The 20,137-nt window shown below is 35.3% G+C and overlaps 1 protein-coding gene across 2 annotated transcripts in view; it reads left to right on the top strand.

Annotated features, from left to right (window-relative positions):
- ROCK2 (Rho associated coiled-coil containing protein kinase 2) overlaps positions 1 to 20,137 on the top strand; it is a 128,299-nt gene that overhangs the window by 32,142 nt on the left and 76,020 nt on the right. For both annotated transcript variants that reach the window (XM_065928594.1, XM_065928593.1), the window contains exons 2-3: positions 13,379 to 13,460; positions 15,612 to 15,712. In XM_065928594.1, the coding sequence (XP_065784666.1) occupies positions 13,379 to 13,460; positions 15,612 to 15,712 (183 nt within the window). The remainder of the gene's footprint in view (positions 1 to 13,378; positions 13,461 to 15,611; positions 15,713 to 20,137) is intronic.

Below are 20,137 nucleotides of genomic sequence, written 5' to 3'. Positions count from 1 at the left end.
TGTTGTGCCCTTCTCCTCCTGACCTCAATCTTTCCCAGCATCAGGGTCTTTTCCAGTGAGTAGTGTAACTTAAAATAATTGTCAGTAGAACTTGTGATCATTCTGTCTCTTATATAAAACCTATAATTCTTGCTTCAGTAGAACTGATATTTTTACCAATTGGCCATAAAGCATGGATTTATAGTAAGTTGGAATGTTGAATGTGTTAAGATACAGAACATTGTTTTGTACTGTTAGGAATACAAAATGAAATATTTTACGGTAATCATGCTGACAGTATGATGACCTTTATACAGTCTGGCTATTTGCCTTTTAAATTGAGAATTTATCTAGGAATCAGTGACTTGCGTGTGCTCAGAATTCTCTCAGTGTTGCATATACTACAGTAATGTTGGCAGTTATGAAGTCTGAACCATACGACTGAGCACAATAAGTACAGGAATCTTTCTTAAAATGTGCTTGACTTTTGATTCCAAATTCAACTTTAACCTTAAACATTTTTTATTATAAATAAGACTTTATGGTAATGGCCAAACTCATATTTAATATTTCTTGAAGGTTGCAGTCAGTGAAAACACAAGGTAGCACAAATGTAGTTATGCTACATCCCTTTAAAAAAACTCCCCAGATTTTGTGATCAGATTACCATAATAGACATGACTGAGCACAAATACACACAGAGACTCACTTAGGAGAAGTAAAACATACCAATACTTGTTACAGGGACATTTACCAGGAAAATATCTTTAAGCCATCTTAGTTTGACTTTTATTTTATTTAGTTCAGCCCATTCATAAAATATTTCAAAAAATATTGACACAGCTTTAATATTAAATGATTGGTTTCACACTTAGGAATGTTAAACTACTTTTTTGTGTTTACATTTTATCATTATTATTTTTTGACAGTTGGTGAGGAGAAGGATTGAAATAGGTTTCTGGGTATAGAAGCCTAACTAGTAATACTGTTTCTGTTGGAAATTAGAATTGGATTTATACATTTGGATTTCATCCACTGTTTATAAGGTGAATGAGGATCATGTATGTAGCTCAGTTAATGATTATCAAGCCATATTTATGAGTACATATTTATATTATGTGCACATGTTGTTTTATATGTGCATACAGTTTTGTATGTGTTTTGTTTTTAGAAGTATTGGTTTAGATTCAGATATGTTTTAAGATAATTTTGTCTGTCATTTTGGTGACAATTATTCAAGAGAGGAAAGTCAGCTATATTACCTTGGCATAGGAGATAAAAGTATTTATAAGTTTTTATAAGTATTTATAAGTATTTTATAAGTATTTATAAGTATTTATAAATGAGATGTTACTGATTTGACTACTTTGTATATAGAAACCATAAAATCATCTTGTAGAGTTTTGGATTGTATTTTTTTTCTTAAATACAAATGATTTAGTATGTTTTATAATACTGTAAACTAATTGACATCATTGTGGTTAGTTTAATTATAGTCTTGATAAGTTTTCAAGGAAATGTGATAATAAAATATCAGAGACCTTTTCTTACGTATGTCTCTAGGTTCCCCCCATTGACTTTCTTTGCATATGACTTCACTGTCTCTCTTTCTCCCAAGAGAAAACTTGATTTCTCTACGTAGCTGTATTTTCCAGTCATCTGATACAGTTTATTCTTGTCTGTCAGCATTTGGATTGTTTATACTGTACATTACACATGCTATTAGCAGATAATTTCTTGCTGTATTAGCTCACTGCAGTATTATAGCTTTGCTTTCTGATGGAAATAGGTTTGCTCACTAAGCTCCTTAAAGCAGGGACATTTATTTCATTCATTTTTGCTGTAGTCTTATTTTTTGAAAGGATATCCCAGAACTATCAAAATTAACAGTGGAGTTCTTTTGGCCTGTTTCAGTATTCCTTTGCTAAGATTGTGAAAGTGAACTTATTTTGTAATCGTATCTTATTAAATCTTTTGTGTTTCAAGGACTTTGTGTACATTCTATCATTGACTAAATATTTGCAACTGTTAATACTACATGTCAAGCCCTGGTTTAGGCCTGGAATGTAACAGTGAACAAAATAGATGAAAACTCCCTGCTATCAGTTTACATTTAAGATAATTGTATGTAAGATACTGATTTATGGTAAGGAGAAAAAGGTAAAACACGGAGGAAGATATGAATATATAGGGTGTTGATAATTTCAGAGGTTCCTTTTAAGTAAAGACCTGATGGAAGTAGGAGAGCTGAGCATGGGCAAACATCTTTGTGAGCATTCCAGACATAAGGAAATAGCAGATCCAAAGCCAGGAGTCAGGAACATGCCTTGATGTGATTTTAAAAAAATCAGCTTTTATTTGGAAACAATTTCAAACTACTGCAAAGTTTAAAAAACAAAACAAAACTGTATACGCTTTGCTCAGAGACCTCATTCAAGTTTTGTTAATTGCTCAGATAATGTTCTTGAGAGGAAGAGGATCTAATCCAGGCCCATGCATTGGATCCAGCTCTCATGTCTCTCTAGTCTCCTCAGTTTGGAACAGTTCCTCAGTCTCTCTTGCTTTTCATTCTGTTCGCATACTGAAGATTATAAGCTACTCATTTTGTAAACTGTCCTTCAATTTGGGTTGTCTAATGTTTCCTGATGATTTGACCCAGAATACATATTTTGGCTGCAGTTTCACAGATGTGATGTTGTTTTCTTGATGAATTTTTTCGTGGCATACAGTTAGTTTATCTAACTGTGTTTAGTGTTAACTTTGACAACTAGATTAGCAATGGTGTCAGTCAAGTTTGTAGTCCATGTAATTAATAAGTATTTTGTGGGGAGATACTTTGAAACCACATAAAATCATATTTCATTCACACTTCAGTCTACTAGTTTTAGCATCACTGATGTTTTTCACCTAAAATAATTTTTACCATGGTGGTTGCCAAAGGGTGATATTCTGATTTAAGTAGTCCTTCTAGAGGTGGTGATAGTATAGTAGTTAGCATAGCTGTCTTCTACATATTCCTCCTACTTTTATTAGTTGGCATTTTACTATAAGAAAGAGAATTAATTAATATCTAAATTTATACAGTGATGTATCTATTAATTAATATCTATTTACACTTTTTTTTGGTCATGCTGTACGGCATGTGGGATCTTAGTTTCCCGACCAGAGAGCCCAAGCTCTCTGCAGTGGAAGCATGGAGTTCTACCTGTTGGATTGCCAGAGAATTCCCTTAACTTTTTAAAATACTTATATCTTGAAGTAATTAGAAATTCACAGGAAGTTGCAAAAATAGTACAGACTGGTCCTGTGTACCCTTCACCTAATTTCCTCATTAGATGAGTAGTACATTAACAAAATCAGGATATTTGCATCAATACAATGCATAGGTATAGATCTATGCAGTTTTATCACCTGTGTGTCTTTTTACTTTTGGCACAAGGTTCTATAGGCTCATCTAAAATTTTTCCTGCTCTACTCCTGGGATCAGCTATTTCTCTGAGAAGCCCTAATGTTTTTTTAGTGAAGAAGTGTGTTTTAAGACTCTGGGTGGTAGGTGAGCTCATGGCTATCAGTGGGCATATATCAACATATATATTTTCATATGTCTTTATATATTGTAAATCATGAATTTATACTGATGCCTCCAGTTCTCTCAATACCATGCTTTCATTCTAACTCTTCCCCCATCCCATATTTGCACCTCTTCTCTCAAAATGAAAAGCTGGTTCCTATTACTATATAGTTATTGATTTGCTCTTTCTTTTGTACGTAGCCAGCTCACCACCTCCGCAGAACTGTGATGCTGCTCAGGCGTACCTTCATGTGAAGGCCCTGGCAACTACTGAACTGCCTCCCTGCTCTGTGTCCACTTCCTCCTTGTGTGGGGCCCCTGTTGTCATTTTCACAACCTTCAGAAGCCCAGTGTGGCTGGAGTAGCATGAATAAGAGTGGAAGTAACAGGAGGTGAGGCTTGAGAGTTAACCAGTTAAGTGGGTGAAGTATGATCATAAAGAGCCTCATAGCTTATAGCAGGGAATCCATGCTTTCCTCTGGATGAGATGGAAGTCCTTGGAGGTTCTAATTGAGAGTGATGGGGTAAGAGTGGGGAGGATGAAAGACAGTGGAAAATGATAGGATCTGGATTGAAGGTCCCTCTTGAGTCAAAAGGTTGTTGAAGTATTAGAAAAAGCTGATAGTCAATGAGTAGGATGTTTAAAATTGAAATTATGAGATGTGGCAGTTACTGATAATGATTAGGTTAAGGAGACCACAGGAATCAATAGGTGTTAGGATATCTAGTAGTATAATGACATCACCAAGAATTTTGACAGGATTAGAGAGTGTTAGAGAGTCTGACAGTCAGCAAGGAGCTAAAATCTTTAGAGACTGAGGGTTAGTGATAGTGGGCAGGGATGCTCACAAGAAGGGGTGGTGGGTGGCTGATGATGGTGTTCAAAGCTCAGAGTTTGCAGAAAGAGGAAGAGTGATCTAAGATTGACTGCTCCGAGCAAAGAGGACACTTATCCCACCTTCCAGGCTTCTACTATTTGGGAAGTTTGTTATGGTAAGTAGTGTCATCAAGGGAACAAATAAGGTTTCAACTAGATTAGGAAGGTAAAAGAAATCAGTCATAAAAAGAAGCTCAATAATTGAATTGTGTATCTGTGTAAATAAAACTAACATACATACCTGCTTTCTTGCTTTAGTAAGTGTAACTTACTTAATATTAGGTAATTGTATCACCAGTCCTCTTGTTTGATATCTGATTTAATGTTTGAGAACATATTTTATCTATGTAAAGTTTTATGGTAGAAGCATTAGAGGAATCAAATGAATTTGACAGATTCTGTACTTAAAGAATTTACAGCTTAATAGATGTGATAAGCAGTGTATAGAAAAATATTTTAAGTAAAAAGTGACGTGTTCATTGAAGAATATGTGATGTGTCAAAGTTTGGAAGATGGAAGTTTTTTATTCTGGCATATCAAGGAAGAAGGTGTCATGGAAATAAGTACCAATTGAACTGGTCTTGAAGCAGAGGTAAGATTTGGCAAGTAGGGATGATCATGCAGAACATTTTCTTATGCTTAGCACTCAGTCATGGTACATGGTTGACAAGTTATTAGTAAGTTTTGAATGTTCTGTGGTGCAAGACTGATATAAGCAAACTTTTGAGGGTAGAAAGATCAGTGTGAAAATTTTGTTGGTCTAGGCAACAAAAAAAAGTTTTGTTGTTTTGTTGATAACAATCTATTTGATTTTGGGTCAGAAAATTATGTTTGCAAGTTTTAAAAACATGGATGTGAAAGTTGAAAAAAAACAATTTTAATAGGCCAAGCATCTTATTATCTGTGATTTCAGACATATCCTTTTCAAAAACACTTCTTCCCGTAGCAAGAATTTCTTCCAGAGAGAGTTTTTCTTCTTTTCTCACTTGCTCTCAAGAAAACAGATTTTAGGTTTTTTTTGTTTTGTTTTATTTTTACCATATTTTCATACGTTTCAGCCATTAAAAAATTCCAGTGTTTCCCAGTGGTGTCTGAATTTAAAAAAAAAAATTTTTTTTGATGTGAAAGAAACTAACAAAAATTATTTTTTATTTTAGTAAAAAAGTTAAAAATAATTTTAAAAACTAATTAGAACTAAAATACAGGAGACTTTCAAGCATTTATCATTTAAGTTTAATGAAAATGGATTAAGTGCTGGGTAGAACACAGGTAAATATTATGCAAGTAATTATAGAGTTTTTTTTTCATGTTCCTGTTGTTTAGGTTTTAAATTGGGGTGGCTTTGGCTTTGTTTTGTCATTAACATGAAATATGAATTCCTGAAAAGCTTTGTGTTCTACTGAAACCATGTACCATAACTAACAGGGCTTATGAGAATAATAGAGTAGGAACAGACTGTGTAGAACCTATACAAATTTTAATTAAAATGCTAACAAAAATATTTCGAAAAGCAATAATCAACAATCACAGATATTTGAGTATCTGCAGCCTTAAACCCTGAGGCTTGAGCTTTTTTCTTTGAGGTTTATGTCTTCTCATCTTTTTCATCTGCACTTGTAAACTTACTAGATAGCTTAATGTCATGAGTGTAAGAGTTTTTGAAGCTGCTATTTATTTGTACTTTAGTAAGGCATTTCTACATCATTTTTGGCTTTTTTCTTAATGTCATCCTGTATTGCTAAGACTTTCTGTTTTAATTTGAGAAAACTTGCCTATCATTTAAAGACATTACCAGCCTGGAAAAAAATCACATATTTTACTTAATATTTGAATTATCTCCTTATTTTCCACTTGCATATAGGATAATTTGTTATAGAAATTCAGATTATAGCAATATGTATTATTTATTCATCATTAATGATTATGGATGTAACACCATATTTCAAATAGCCTTTAGATAATTTTTAACTTTGTGGGTGGTGATATGATTAGCTTGTATTATTTTTAGCCTTATAATTTGAGCAATAAGAGCTTATATAAGGAGTAGGTGAGTTATTAAAGTGCCATTTTTTTTTCTTAGTTTGTACAAATTGCATTTTGGTATTATCTTAAATCTGTGATTATATCCATTATAGTCACTTTGAGGTATAATTGATATACAATAAGTTGTACAATTTGACATTGGCGTATGTCTACACACTAAAGTGGAATGCTTTTTAATCTGCTTGGTAACCTTTCCACTAGTAAATTAAAAAAAAGTCTGGGTACGTGTAAGCTGTAGTATGTCACAATTCAATGAAAGCTAACAAGAGTGAGATGTTACTGAAAACCCCCTTGTTAAACAAAAACATTTTAAGGTTAAATATGCAAAATTGTAATATTTTCTTCTTGCACTTCAGTGGATCATCTTATATATTCCCATTGAGTACATTTACTCAACTTGGGAGATTTCTGAGGTCTATTGGATATTTGGTGGATCCTTTTATATATAGTTCTGGGTCTCAGGGTAGAAGTAGATAGAGGTATTGGCCATGGAAAATGGTTCTCAGGATAAAGTTCAGATATGTGTTTGTTTTGTTAACTTCTCCCATTGAGTGTGGTGGTGTGGTATAGTCCCTAAATCGTGTCCGACTCTTGCAATCTCATGAACTGCCAGGCTCCTCTGTCTATAGGATTCTCCAGGCAAGAATACTGGAGTGAGTTGACATTTCCTTCTCCAGGGTATCTTCCTGAGCCAGGAATCAAACCTGGGTCTCCTGCATTGCAGGCAGATTCTTTACCGACTGAGCTATGAGGAAAGCCCCCCACTGAGTGTAGGAGAAATTATGGCTATTTGTTTATGTTCAGTATTTTTAAGTAATTTTCTTTTTCCTTTTAAACCAGTGATACTAGTGTGTCTAAATTGATTGACAAGAGATTCTTATTCGTACTTGTTGTCCAGTCAGTCAGTTGTGTTTGACTCTCTGTGACTCCATGGACAGCAGCACACCAGACTAACCCTGTCTTTCATTATCTCCTGGAGTTTGCTCAGACTCATGTCCATTGAATCAGTGGTGCCATCCAACCATCTCATCCTCTGTCACCTCCTTCTCCTGCTCTCAGTCTTTCCCAGCATCAGGGTCTTTAACAATGAGTAAGCTCTTGGCATCAGGTGGCCAAAGTATTGGTGCTTCAGCTTCCTCATCAGTCCTTCCAATGAATATTCAGGGTTGATTTCCTTTAAGATTGATCTCCTTGCTGTCCAGGGGGCCCTCAAGAGTCTTCTCCAGCACCATAGTTTGAAAGCATTAGTTTTTGGGCACTCAAGCCTTCTTTATGGTCCAGCTCTCACATCTGTACATGACTATTGGAAAAACCACAGCTTTGACTACACAGACCTTTGTCAGGCAAGTGATGTCTCTGCTTTTTAATTATGCTGTCTAGGTTTGTCATAGCCTTCCTTCTAAGGAGCAAGAATCTTTTAATTTCATGGCTGCAGTCAGTGTCCACAGTGATTTTGGAGCCCAGGAAAATAAAGTCTCTCACTGTTTCTGTTATTTCCCCATCTATTTGCCATGAAGTGACGGGACCTGATGCTATGATCTTAGTTTTTTGAATGTTGAGTTTTAAGCCAGCTTTTTCACTCTCCTCTTTGCCTTTCATCAGGAGGCCCTTTAGTTCCTCTTTGCTTCTGTCCTAAGGATGGTTTCATCTGCATATCTGAGGTTATTGATATTTCTCCCGGCAGTCTTGATTCTAGCTTGTGCTTCTTCCAGCCCAGCATTTTGCGTGATGTACTCTGCATAAAAGTTAAATAAGCAGGGTGACAATATATAGCCTTATCATACTCCTTTCCCAATTTGGAACCAGTCCGTTGTTCCATGTCTAGTTCTAACTGTTGCTTCTTGATCTGCTTACAGGTTTCTCAGGAGGCAGACAAAGTGATCTGGTATTCCCATCTCTTTCAGAAATTTCCACAGTTTATTGTGATCCACACAGTCAAGGGCTTTAGCGTGGTCAGTGGTGTTTTTCTGGAATTCCCTTGCTTTTTCTATGATCCAGTTCAGTTCAGTTGCTCAGTCGTGTCTGACTCTTTGCGACCCCATGAACCACAACACGCCAGGCCTTCCTGTCCATCACCAATTCCCAGAGCCCACCCAAACCCATGTCCATCGAGTCGGTGATGCCATCCAACCTTCTCATCCTCTGTCGTCCCCTTCTCTTCCTGCCCTCAATCTTTCCCAGTATCAGGGTCTTTCCAGTGAGTCAGCTCTTCGCATCAGGTGGCCAGAGTATTGGAGTTTCAGCTTCAACACCAGTCCTTCCAATGAACACCCAGGACTGATCTCCTTTAGGATGGGGTGGTTGGATCTCCTTGCAGTCCAAGGGACTCTCAAGAGTCTTGTCCAACACCACAGTTCAAAAGCATTAATTCTTTGGCGCTCAGCTTTCTTTATAGTCCAACTCTGACATTCATATATGACCCCTGGAAAAACCATAGCCTTGACTAGACGGACCTTTGTTGGCAAAGTAATGGCTCTGCTTTTTAATATGCTGTCTACGTTGGTCATACCTTTCCTTCCAAGGAGTAAGTGTCTTTTAATTTCATGGCTGCAGTCACCATCTGCAGTGATTTTGGAGCCCAGAAAAATAAAGTCTGACATTGTTTCCACTGTTTCCCCATCTATTTGCCATGAAGTGATGGGACTGGATGCCATGATCTTAGTTTTCAGAATGTTGAGCTTTAAGTCAACTTTTTCACTCTCCTCTTTCACTTTCATCAAGAGGCTCTTTAGTTCTTCTTCACTTTCTGCCATAAGGGTGGTGTCATCTGCATATCTGAGGTTATTGATATTTCTCCCAGCAATCTTAATTCCAGCTTGTGCTTCCTCCAGCCCAGAGTTTCTCATGTTGTACTCTGCATAGAAGTTAAATAAGCAGGGTGACAATATACAGCCTTGATGTACTCCTTTTCCTGTTTGGAACCAGTCCATTGTTCCATGTCCAGTTCTAACTGTTGCTTCCTAACCTGCATATAGATTTCTCAAGAGGCAGGTCAGATGGTCTGGTATTCCCATCTCTTTCAGAATTTTCCACAGTTTATTGTGATCCGCACAGTCAAATGCTTTGGCAGAGTCAAATAGATGTCAAGCAGTCCAGCAGAAATAGATGTTTTTCTGGAACTCTCTTGTTTTTTTGATGATCCAGTGGATGTTGGTTATTTAATATCTGGGTCCTCTGCCTTTTCTAAAACTAGCCTGAACATCTGGAAGTTCATGGTTCACGTATTGCTAAAGTCTGGCTTGGAGAATTTTAAGCATTACTTTACTAGCGTGTGAGATGAGTGCAATTGTATGGTCGTTTGAACATTCTTTGGCATTGCTTTTCCTTGGGATTGAAAGGAAAACTGACCTTTTCTAGTCCTGTGGTCACTGCTAAGTTTTCCAAATTTACTGACATATTGAGTGCAGCACTTTAACAGCATCATCTTTTAGGATTTTAAGTAGCTCAGCTGGAATTCCATCACCCCCACTATTTTTGTTTGTAGTAATGCTTCCTAAGGCCCACTTGACTTCATACTCCAGGATGTCTGGCTCTAGGTGAGTGACCACATCATTGTGGTATCTAGGTCATTAAGACCTTCTTTTGTACAGTTCTTCTGTGTATTCTTGCCACTTCTTAATCTCTTCTGCTTCTGTTATGTCTTTACCATTTCTGTCCTTTATTGTGCCCATCTTTGCATGAAATGTTCCCTTGGTATCTCTAATTTTCTTGAAGAGATTTCTAGTCTTTCCCATTCTATTATTTGTGTTCAGGAAAAGTTAGGAAAATAGGTTGTTTTTTGCATATTTTTTTCTCCTGCCATGATAATTGTAATGAGAAAAATTGGATGTTGACCTGTATCTGTTTATTCCGAAAGACAGTAGGATAAATCACTTTTCTTTCTGCCTTCCTGTGTTGCTAACTTTCTACATGCAGAAAACTCAAGTTAGTACTGGAGCTGATTCCCATATTATTAGCCAAAGATATTAGAAATATGGGAGATCTGGTAAGTGGGCATGCTCTTAGGGCTTAGCTTAAGATTTATTTGAAAGCTATGTCTGACCTTCCTCCTTATGCAGTTTCATATAAAAGTTGGACAGTAAGATTTTTTTTTTTTTTAATGTCTTTTAGGAGCTGGAGCTGGGGTTTTTCACTCCAGCTACTGTTTTCCCAGTAATTGATCTTGGGGAAACATTTTGTTCATTAGTTTCTTTTAATTCTCAATCTTTGGTCTTACAGCTCTCTGCACTGAAATCCAGTAGATCTTTGCAACTTTAGCTTCTACTTATTGCTTGACATTTTTCTTTCTCATTCTTGAATACTTTGTGGTGATGGTGTTTTTTTTCCCACTTTCAGTGGGGCTACAACTTTTAAATTTCTCCTGTCATTTCTATGCTTTTGAAAGTAGGGAAAGAGACAAATAGTGTTAATTTTCTTCATTGCTTTGAAGTTTTGGTTGTAGGCTTTTCTTTAATATGTTTTGTTTTTTGAAGTTTCTTTATCAGTTTTAGTATCACTTTCTAAGAATCAGTGTTAAAAAAAAATTACCTCCTAAGGTTTATATGAAACTGCTTAACGAGGATGATCATAGACATAGGGTTTTAATCAAGTCTTGAGCTAATGCAGCAACTTGATCTCAGCATCAGTTTCATATGCTGAAAATACTGGTATCTTTTAATAATTCAGTATTTGTTTCTTAAAAATAGTACTGAGTAGAAAAAGTTTCAAGTGTAGAAATTTATAAATGTAGAAGTATAGATGAAAATTATTTACCCCTGCAATCTCTTCTGAGGTAAATTATTAGCAAATTAAACTATTAGTATTATTCAAAAATAAATGCTACCAAAAAAAAAAAACCCCTTAATGTGCAAATGAAATAGTATTTGATCTTTAAAGAATGGTTTACAAAAACAAAATAGTATTACCACTGAGTTGAGCTACTGCTCAAGTGTTCCAACTGCTGAAAAAGCTCTGACTGTATACACTAGTGGGAGATATTATGGGAAAATATTTATAAACTATTTCTAGTTTTTTTTTCTGTTTGTTTATTCTTTATGGAACTCCATCTCTCTGTGATGACTTGGGGAGGCTGTAAGTTAAGCAAGGATTCAGTCCTTTTACTGATGTCAAGCTGTAGTTTTGTTTCAAAGAAAGTTTTCTTTTGTCTTCATTATATGTACATGGAGACAGTATGAAGTGTACAAATGATGTTTCTTGGGAAAGTCTGAACTAGAGGAGAATATTCTTGTTAATAGAAGCTTCTGCCTGTCAATTTAAATGTTTTTTTCGTTGTGGAGATTAATAGAGGTCCTATTATAGAGGACCTTTCAAATGCATCTACCCTTTTTGATTTGAAATGTTAACACAGAGTATAAATCTGGATATATCTAAAAATATGTGATTCAGATTTTGCATTTTAAACTTATTAAAATATCAAAATTATACCAATGAAGATATATTGATATTTTGGTACTTAGAAATAGCCTAGTATGCTAAAATGCTAGTATGAAAAGTAGTTCAGCTATCCTTGAGAGGGAATTTGTGGGTTGAGGATGGAGGGAGGGTGTCAAAATGTGAATGTAACAGTATCAACTTGACTGGAATTTGTATGTTAATTTTTAATGTTTTCTTTTCTTTCAGTTGGAAAGAATCACTATCGTTTCAATGTATCTGCATTGATGATATCAGTGGGATATAGATAGTGTTCATTGTGATTAAAAATATTTATGGCTTACTGTTACCACCTCTACACCATTCTCTATAGAATATTTTCACAAAGTGTTGACATGTTTCTTAAAGAACAGAAATTGAAAATATGAAATATTACTTGTAAATAAACATAATATGTGCAGTTTTTCTAGAATTAGTAAAGTAAAAAGGCAAATTTCCTTTCTAAGTTTTCCATGTGATTTCCCCCACATTTTCTTCCTACCCAGATTCTTAAAATCTCTCTTTATTACCGTTTCGTTTTCTGCAATCCTTTAGCTTCCTTCTTTACCCTTCCAAGCTTCCACTGGTGGTTGAGATGAGGGAGATGAGTTAAGTATATTGAACCTCTAAGACTTAGGAAGTATTTTGCTACATCATTTTCTAATAGCAAGACCTTGGGCTTGCCAAAGTAGCTTATTAATCTTTCTAAACTGTTATTTGTTTCTTTTTTAAATGAGAATATGTCTTTTTCTGCCTTCCTTGGAGTTACTTGGGGATGAAGCAATATATGACCCAGTGTTTTAGAAATACTGTTTCCTTCATAAGCATATCCCCTCCATTGAGTAATTTGAGATTTGGTTTGTTTCTTATTAGTTTTTTTCACTCCCACCAAGTTACATATATGTACTTTTTCCTATTTTGATTATAAATTTAATGCATGCTTGTAGAAAGTCTAGAAAATACAGAAAACTTAAAGAAAAAAATAGAAACCTGAAAATGCCTCATCCTGTTTTCATGTTTTTAAGGGAAATTTAGTTTTGAACGTCACTTTCCTGAGGGTAAGGATAGTTTAGTGTCTCACTTATTTTTAGATTTTCTGTTCTTTCCATACACTAGGCACACAATTAATGCTTGTTGAATGAATGGGAACTAAAACTTATTCTAGGTATATTTCTTAAAGTTAAAAGCTTTGTAAAACTTTACTGGACATTCAAAGAAAGAAAAAATATATGACTCACAAGAAATAATAGTGGATATACATTTTAAAATGACCTTTTTCTAGTGGCTAAAAGTACAGTGGAAAATATGATAGGATCAAGCTAATATTCTCTGGCAGAAGTTAGGAAACTATTTAAAGCTATTGGACTGGGCAGTTTCAGATCAAAGTGGATTGATATTTATTTAGTGAGAATAGCACAGTAAAATTTAAAGGCTTTTTGTCTTGAATGCCTGAAAATTGTAATAACTTTTTTTCCCTCTGTTTATTTTTTGTTAAACAGGATGGCTTAAATTCTTTGGTCCTTGATTTGGATTTTCCTGCTTTGAGGAAAAACAAAAATATAGATAATTTCTTAAATAGATGTAAGTATGTGTAAACTTCATTTGTGATCACATAACTCTACTTTTGATGAGAGATTTATGTTCAATATCATTACAGTCCACAAACTTAAATTATTAAATATTTTTAGTTTGCCACCTGATATATTTAAATACTAATATTCTTTTCAAGCCAAAATTGGAAACCCAATTAAAGTATGTGAAATAGGTAAAGTTCAAAATTTTGTATAAATAAGACTATTTAACATTTTCAGAACAGGTCATTTATGACAGTTCCAAGAGAAGCTTTCAGCTAATATTAGTAAATCTAAACTTAGCTTGCTTTTTTCAGCAAGCTAAGAGAGTTAGCTTGAAAAACAAAAAGCAAGAGAATTCTAGAAAAACATCTACTTCTGCTTTATTGACTACACCAAAGCCTTTGACTGTGTGGATCACAACAAACTGTGGAAATTCTTAAAGAGATGGGAATACCAGGCCACACTACCTGCCTCTTAAGAAACCTGTATGCAGGTCAAGAAGCAACACTTAGAACTGGACTTGGAACAAGGGACTGGTTCCAAATTGGAAAAGTAGTATGTCAAGACTGCATATTGTCACCCTGCTTATTTAATTTATATGCAGAGTACATCATGTGAAATGGAAAGCACAAGCTGGAGTCAAGATTGCTGGGAGAAATATCAATAACCTCATATGTGCAGATGACACCACCCTTATGGCAGAAAGTGAAGAAGAACTAAAGAGCCTCTTGATGAAAGTGAAAGAGGAGAGTGAAAAAGCTGACTTAAAACTCAACATTCAAAAAACTAATATCATGGCATCAGGTCCCATCACTTCATGGCAAATAGATGGGGAAACAATGGAAAGAAGGACAGACTATTTTCTGGGGCTCCAAAATCTCTGCAGATGGTGACTGCAGCCATGAAATTAAAAGATGCTTGCTCCTTGGAAGAAAAACTATGACCTACCTAGATAGCATATTTAAAAGCAGAGATATTACTTTGCAAGAATGGTTCATCTAGTCCAAGCTGTGGTTTTTCCAGTCATCATGTATGGATGTGAGAGTTGGACCATAAAGAAGGCTGAGCGCCGAAGAATTGATGCTTTTGAACTGTGGTGTTGGAGAAGACTCTTGAAAGTCCCTTGGACTGCAAGGAGATCCAGCCAGTCAGTCCCAAGGGAAATCAGTTCTGAATATTCATTGGAAGGACTGATGCTGAAGCTGTAGCTCCATTCCTTTGGCCACCTCATTCGAAGAACCGACTCATTTGAAAAGACCCTAATGCTGGGAAAGATCGAAGGCAGGAGGAGAAGAGGATGACAGAGGATGAGATGGTTGCTGGCATCACCAAATCGATGGTCATGAGTTTGAGCAAGCTTTGGGAGTTGGTGATGGACAGGGAAGCCTGGTGTGCTGTAATCCATGGGGTTGCAATCAGACATGACTGAGAGACTAAACTAAACTGAAGACTTAGCTTTACGTTACCCAGAAGACTAAATGAGCTTTATGTTTGTTTAAATGTAGATATTTCAGTCTAGTTAAATAAAGATAGTGTGATAACAATTATTGCCATAAATGTGGTAACTTTTAATAACTTTTAATATTTAGCAGTATTGATGTTGCAGTGAAGTTGTGAATGAATTGAATTCTGAGAATTAGAAATTATCAAAATAATTGTGTACATTTTATGTGAACACAGTAAGCTTTTTAATTTGGAATTATCAGAGTCTGAGCTATTTTCCTAATTAAAAACTTAACTATAGTTGTCAAATCTACAACATGTGATTAATGTTTTTCAAAGAAATAGGCTACCAGAATTCATTATGAAGATTAACCTTGTATAACTTGGTAGCAGCTTTCTGCCATGATTTAGAGTGTACTCCAGGATTGCTTGGGTCATCACCGTTTTAGCTGTCATCTAACTTGCTACACAACAGAGTTGGAAACAGCATTGCTTAAATACTACTTTTTTGGTAGTCTTATATGTAGAGTTTTCATCCTTTGACGTAAAGTTTATGTGTCTTAGATTTTTAAACAACAGCATTTAAAAACTGATAAATTTAGCTGAAAACTAAACCCAATCTTTGAAATACAAATTTGCTTGCCAATATGGTATTTATTTAAAAATGTTGTTTATAAATATGGTGATTGATATTATGGTGATCTTTTTATTGTAGATGAGAAAATTGTGAAAAAGATTAGAGGTTTACAGATGAAGGCAGAAGACTATGATGTTGTAAAAGTTATCGGAAGAGGTGCTTTTGGTGAAGTCCAGTTGGTAAGAAAGAATTTGTTTTGTTCTTTTTATTATTCATTTTGATGACATGGTTTTGTGAAACATTTGTCAGTGGCCCTAGAGTGAATCTTATTTCTGTGTCCAACCATGCCAGAAAATTAGCTTTATGAGTTTCATCATTTCATCTCTTAAGCACATCAGTATCTTCATCTATGAAAGGAGACAATTATACTCTGGATACCAGGTCTTTTACAACTCTAAAACACTGGGATTTAGAATAAGGCCAAGTTGTCTGCACACATGATCTGCTTAGTAGTTAATATTCTTTCAGAACTACTGTGTTTTTATTTAGTATGTTCAGATTCATAACATCTCTGCCTAATTAGGTGACATTTAATATGAAAAACCCAGCAAAGGCATTTTAATATTTGAAAGAAAATGTAAAACTTGCCTTTGCGGGGCAAAGTGATAGCACTAGAAATACTTATAAATGTTTGCAGACATTTCAGACATTTTATTTATATTATTATATGAGGAACAGGAATGTAATAATTTCTTTTTTCATCACCTGAATATGGAACTTCTCTTTTCTTTTTCTTATAGTTAGACTATAAGAGTCAAATTCTGTTTTTAACTTAATAGTGCTTTATTCTCCTTGCTGGAGCACCAGGAAAACTGTGTGCTAGCATGGGTTTCTCTAGGAATACATCATGACAGAGTAACCTCTGTCTTTTTCTTTCATCTCTTGTCTCTTTGATAGGCTTATTGAACTTGTAGATCAAGATAGTACAATAGATGTAGTATATATCTATAAGATATTTGAAAAGTCTGACATACTTGTGAATATCTGGAGAAATATTGAATAAGCATATGGGTAGAGAGCTTTAAAACTAAGTTAATAACTATTGAAGGCATGGTTCAACTGGTTCCTTGGACACAGATCCCCAGGGACAGTTTTTAGAATTCTTTCCTCTCCTATTAAACATTTTATTAATGACTTATATTTAGGCAGTGGTGACAGGTTGAATAACTTTGTAGGTGAGTTAAAACTGAAGTGTGAGGATGATTTTAGAAGATGAGCCAAACCCCAGAAATCAACTGGGGAGATAATTAGCCAAATAGAATAAGCGAAATTTAACCAGAATGATTACCAGTTGGATATGAAGAATTCAAGGAATAGATTGCTAAACAGTATATTAAAGAATCATTATTCTTGAATGTAGACCAGGCAAAAACTATTGATGATATGGCTACCAAAATAGTAAAGTTTGGACTTCTTTAATAAATTTCTGAGATAATACAGATAGATTTTCTCTAATTTGAAGTGATTGGGTCATCTCTGAATATTTAATTCAATCTAGACGCCCTGTTGCCTTGTTTTATTTTTTATTTTTTTTCCCCAGTTATTTTTATCAGCAGATGAATGGATAAGAAAGCTGTGGTACATATACACAGTGAAATATTACTCAGCCATTAAAAAGAATACATTTGAATCCGTTCTAATGAGATGGATAAAACTGGAGCCCATTATACAGAGTGAAGTAAGCCAGAAAGATAAACACCAATACAGTATACTAACGCATATATATGGAATTTAGAAAGATGATAACGATAACCCTATATGCAAGACGGAAAAAGAGACACAGATGTATAGAACAGACTTGGACTTTATGGGAGAAGGCAAGGGTGGGATGATCTGAGAGAACAGCATCGAAACATGTTGCCTTGTTTTAAAAGACATGTTGGAGAGTATCAAGGGACAAATAATGCTCAGGGACTTGAAATAATGCCACCTAGGGTATTATTGAATGAATTGAGATGTTGATTTGGAGTAGATTTTAGGAATGGGCTGCCTTGGAAAGTAAAGAGGTTTTGTTTTATTTTTTGTTCTTAGTGGAAGTGCTGAAGCTTCAGCTAGCAGAATGCTCTAGTGGGTAGGGTAGGAGATTAAGTTACATGACAGTTCATATGAAAGTTTCTAGAAGAGAGGGAAATTATAAAGTAGTTGAATCTTAGCTCTGCCATGGCCTAACTCAAAAGACCATGAGTACAGGCAGATTTCTCAATCACTCTGAATTCCAATCTGTAGAATGCTGATAGTAATACCTGTGTCATGGAGGTCATTATAGGAAAACTAAATGAATTTTAAAAGTAAGCCTGGTTGTAGTATTTTCTGAGTGTTAACCATTGTCATTATTTGCTGTTTGATACAGAAGTCATATCACATGTATTTGAAATAGGCACGTTGTTTCTTCATGCTATATGATTATGGAAGAGACCCTAGAATTTGATATTATATTTTTGGAGAGAAATATGACAGACCTTGACTTGTCATGTTTTGGTGACAGGGTGGTCACTGTTGTGTGTTAGGTTAACTTGATCATTAAAATTTAATATGTTGAAGAAGTCTTCTATTTTTGTTGTTAATTTCCATCCTATATTTCATTTGGCCACAAAATATGCAGAAACAAAGTTAAATGTTTTTAAAAATGAAAATTATTTTAACATTCCATTAATCTGATGACCTGACCTGAGAGCTTGTACATGTTTGTTTTGGATTAAGTTCTTGGTTGTTACCTTAAGCAGGGACTCTTCAAAAGAAGGGTGAGAATAAAAAGGAAAAGTCCAGGTGCTTTTCCCCATTGCCTTTTGAAATTGATTTATATGTGGTAATAAATTAGGCAGATGTGTAGGGAATGTTCCATGTTTGGCATATTTTTATGATTATGTTTTTCTGGTCATATGAAGAAAGTTTTACAGTAGTGGGTGCAGCTGTGTCTTCCCTTGTGAAATGCTTTTTCTGGTCAAGTTAAAAATACGTTATCACAGAGGACATACCATTCAGTTTCTACAAAGATTCTCATTGTAAAAGTAACTCTGGTATGTCATAGCAGCTATTCCATAGTATAAGAGCTAGAGTCAGGCTACTTAAAGTTGAATTCTGACTCTTGCTGACTAGCTGTGATGTCAGACAAGTTACTTAATCTCTCCATGCCTTAAGTTTCTAATCTGTTAATGAAGATAACAATAGCATCTATGCCTCATGGGATTACATGGAAGAAGTAAATGTGACAGTATATATATAAAGCATTTGGAACAGTTATAGTAAACACTTAGTAAATGTTAGCAGTTAATTATCAGATATAAAATGGCACATTTATCTGTATCTATCAATGAAATATTTAATCTGGATCTGTTATGTTCCAGGAGCTGTGCTAGCCTCTAAAGATATAATAGAATAACCACTCAATCATGTCCAACTCTATGCGACCCCGTGGACTATAGCCCATCAGGCTCCTCTGTCTATGGAATTTTCTAGGCAGGAATACTGGAGAGGGTAGCCATTCCCTTCTCCAGGGTATCTTCCTGACCCAGGGATCGAACCCAGGTCTCTGACACTGCAGGCAGATTCTTCATGGTCTGAGCCACCAGGGAAGTCCCCTTGCCATCTGAGCCACCAGTGGAGCCCCAAAGATACAGTAACATAGCCTCTTGCAAAGACTTGGAAGCGACTGAAGCGCCTTAGAGCACGTACATGCACGCACATACACACACACACACACAGTTGCTGAGAGTGGTAGTTTTGTGCAAGAGATGAAGAATTTTACCTTATGATAAACACTATGAAGGAAAAGATCTGTATGCTATGAAAGAGAATGGCGGAATGTGCCTTATTCAGATTGGGAAGTTGGGAATGCTCTTGCTGTGAGATAGTGACAGTTAAGTTAAAGGGGTTGGCCACGTGAAGAAGTGTGGATGGAATGGGAGTCAAAATACAGAGGGAGTACTTGTGAAAGTGACATGAACCAGGAAAGTGACAAGTCATTTAACTTACTTGGGTGTAGATTTCCTCATCAGAAGAGTCATTTTTTTGTGGGTTGAAAAGTTCTATCATCCCAGGAAGGCAGAATTTGTTTATCTTGTTATCTTATGGTTATTTTTTTTTTCTATCTACCAAGATGTATATTTAACTTCTGTTTTTATATCATGAAAAGTTGGTAACAATAGATGATTTTACGTATAAAATCCTTATTGTTTTTGGATTCTGTTCTTTTGGAATATTTTATCACATCTAACTTTTGTGGAACCTAACATGATTCGGTATAGTATATTGATTAAGATCATGGACTCTGGAGTGAGACCTCTCAACGACCCACCCACTTTGTGACTCAGTATTCTCAGTTGTAAAAAGAAGATAATAATAGTTCATTATTCATAGAGTGCTATGAGTGTTAAATGAGCTAATATATGGGAAAGATCTAGAGTAGTGTCTGACACATAGTAAATAGGTAATAGGATTATAGGATAAAATTGAAGCCTTCCTGGAAAAGCATTTAAGTTCCTTTTAAAGACTCACATACTCATTTCTTTTTAAAAATTTGTTTATTTTTGGCTGTGCTGGGTCTTTGCTGCTCTGTGGGCTTTTCCCTAGTTGTGGTGAGCAGGGGCTACTCTTTGGGGTCAGTC

Source organism: Muntiacus reevesi, chromosome 3 (genome assembly GCF_963930625.1).
Source record: "Muntiacus reevesi chromosome 3, mMunRee1.1, whole genome shotgun sequence".
NCBI lineage: Eukaryota > Metazoa > Chordata > Mammalia > Artiodactyla > Cervidae > Muntiacus > Muntiacus reevesi.
Note: the sequence above shows the minus strand (reverse complement) of the source record. Positions and strands in the feature narration are given on the sequence as shown.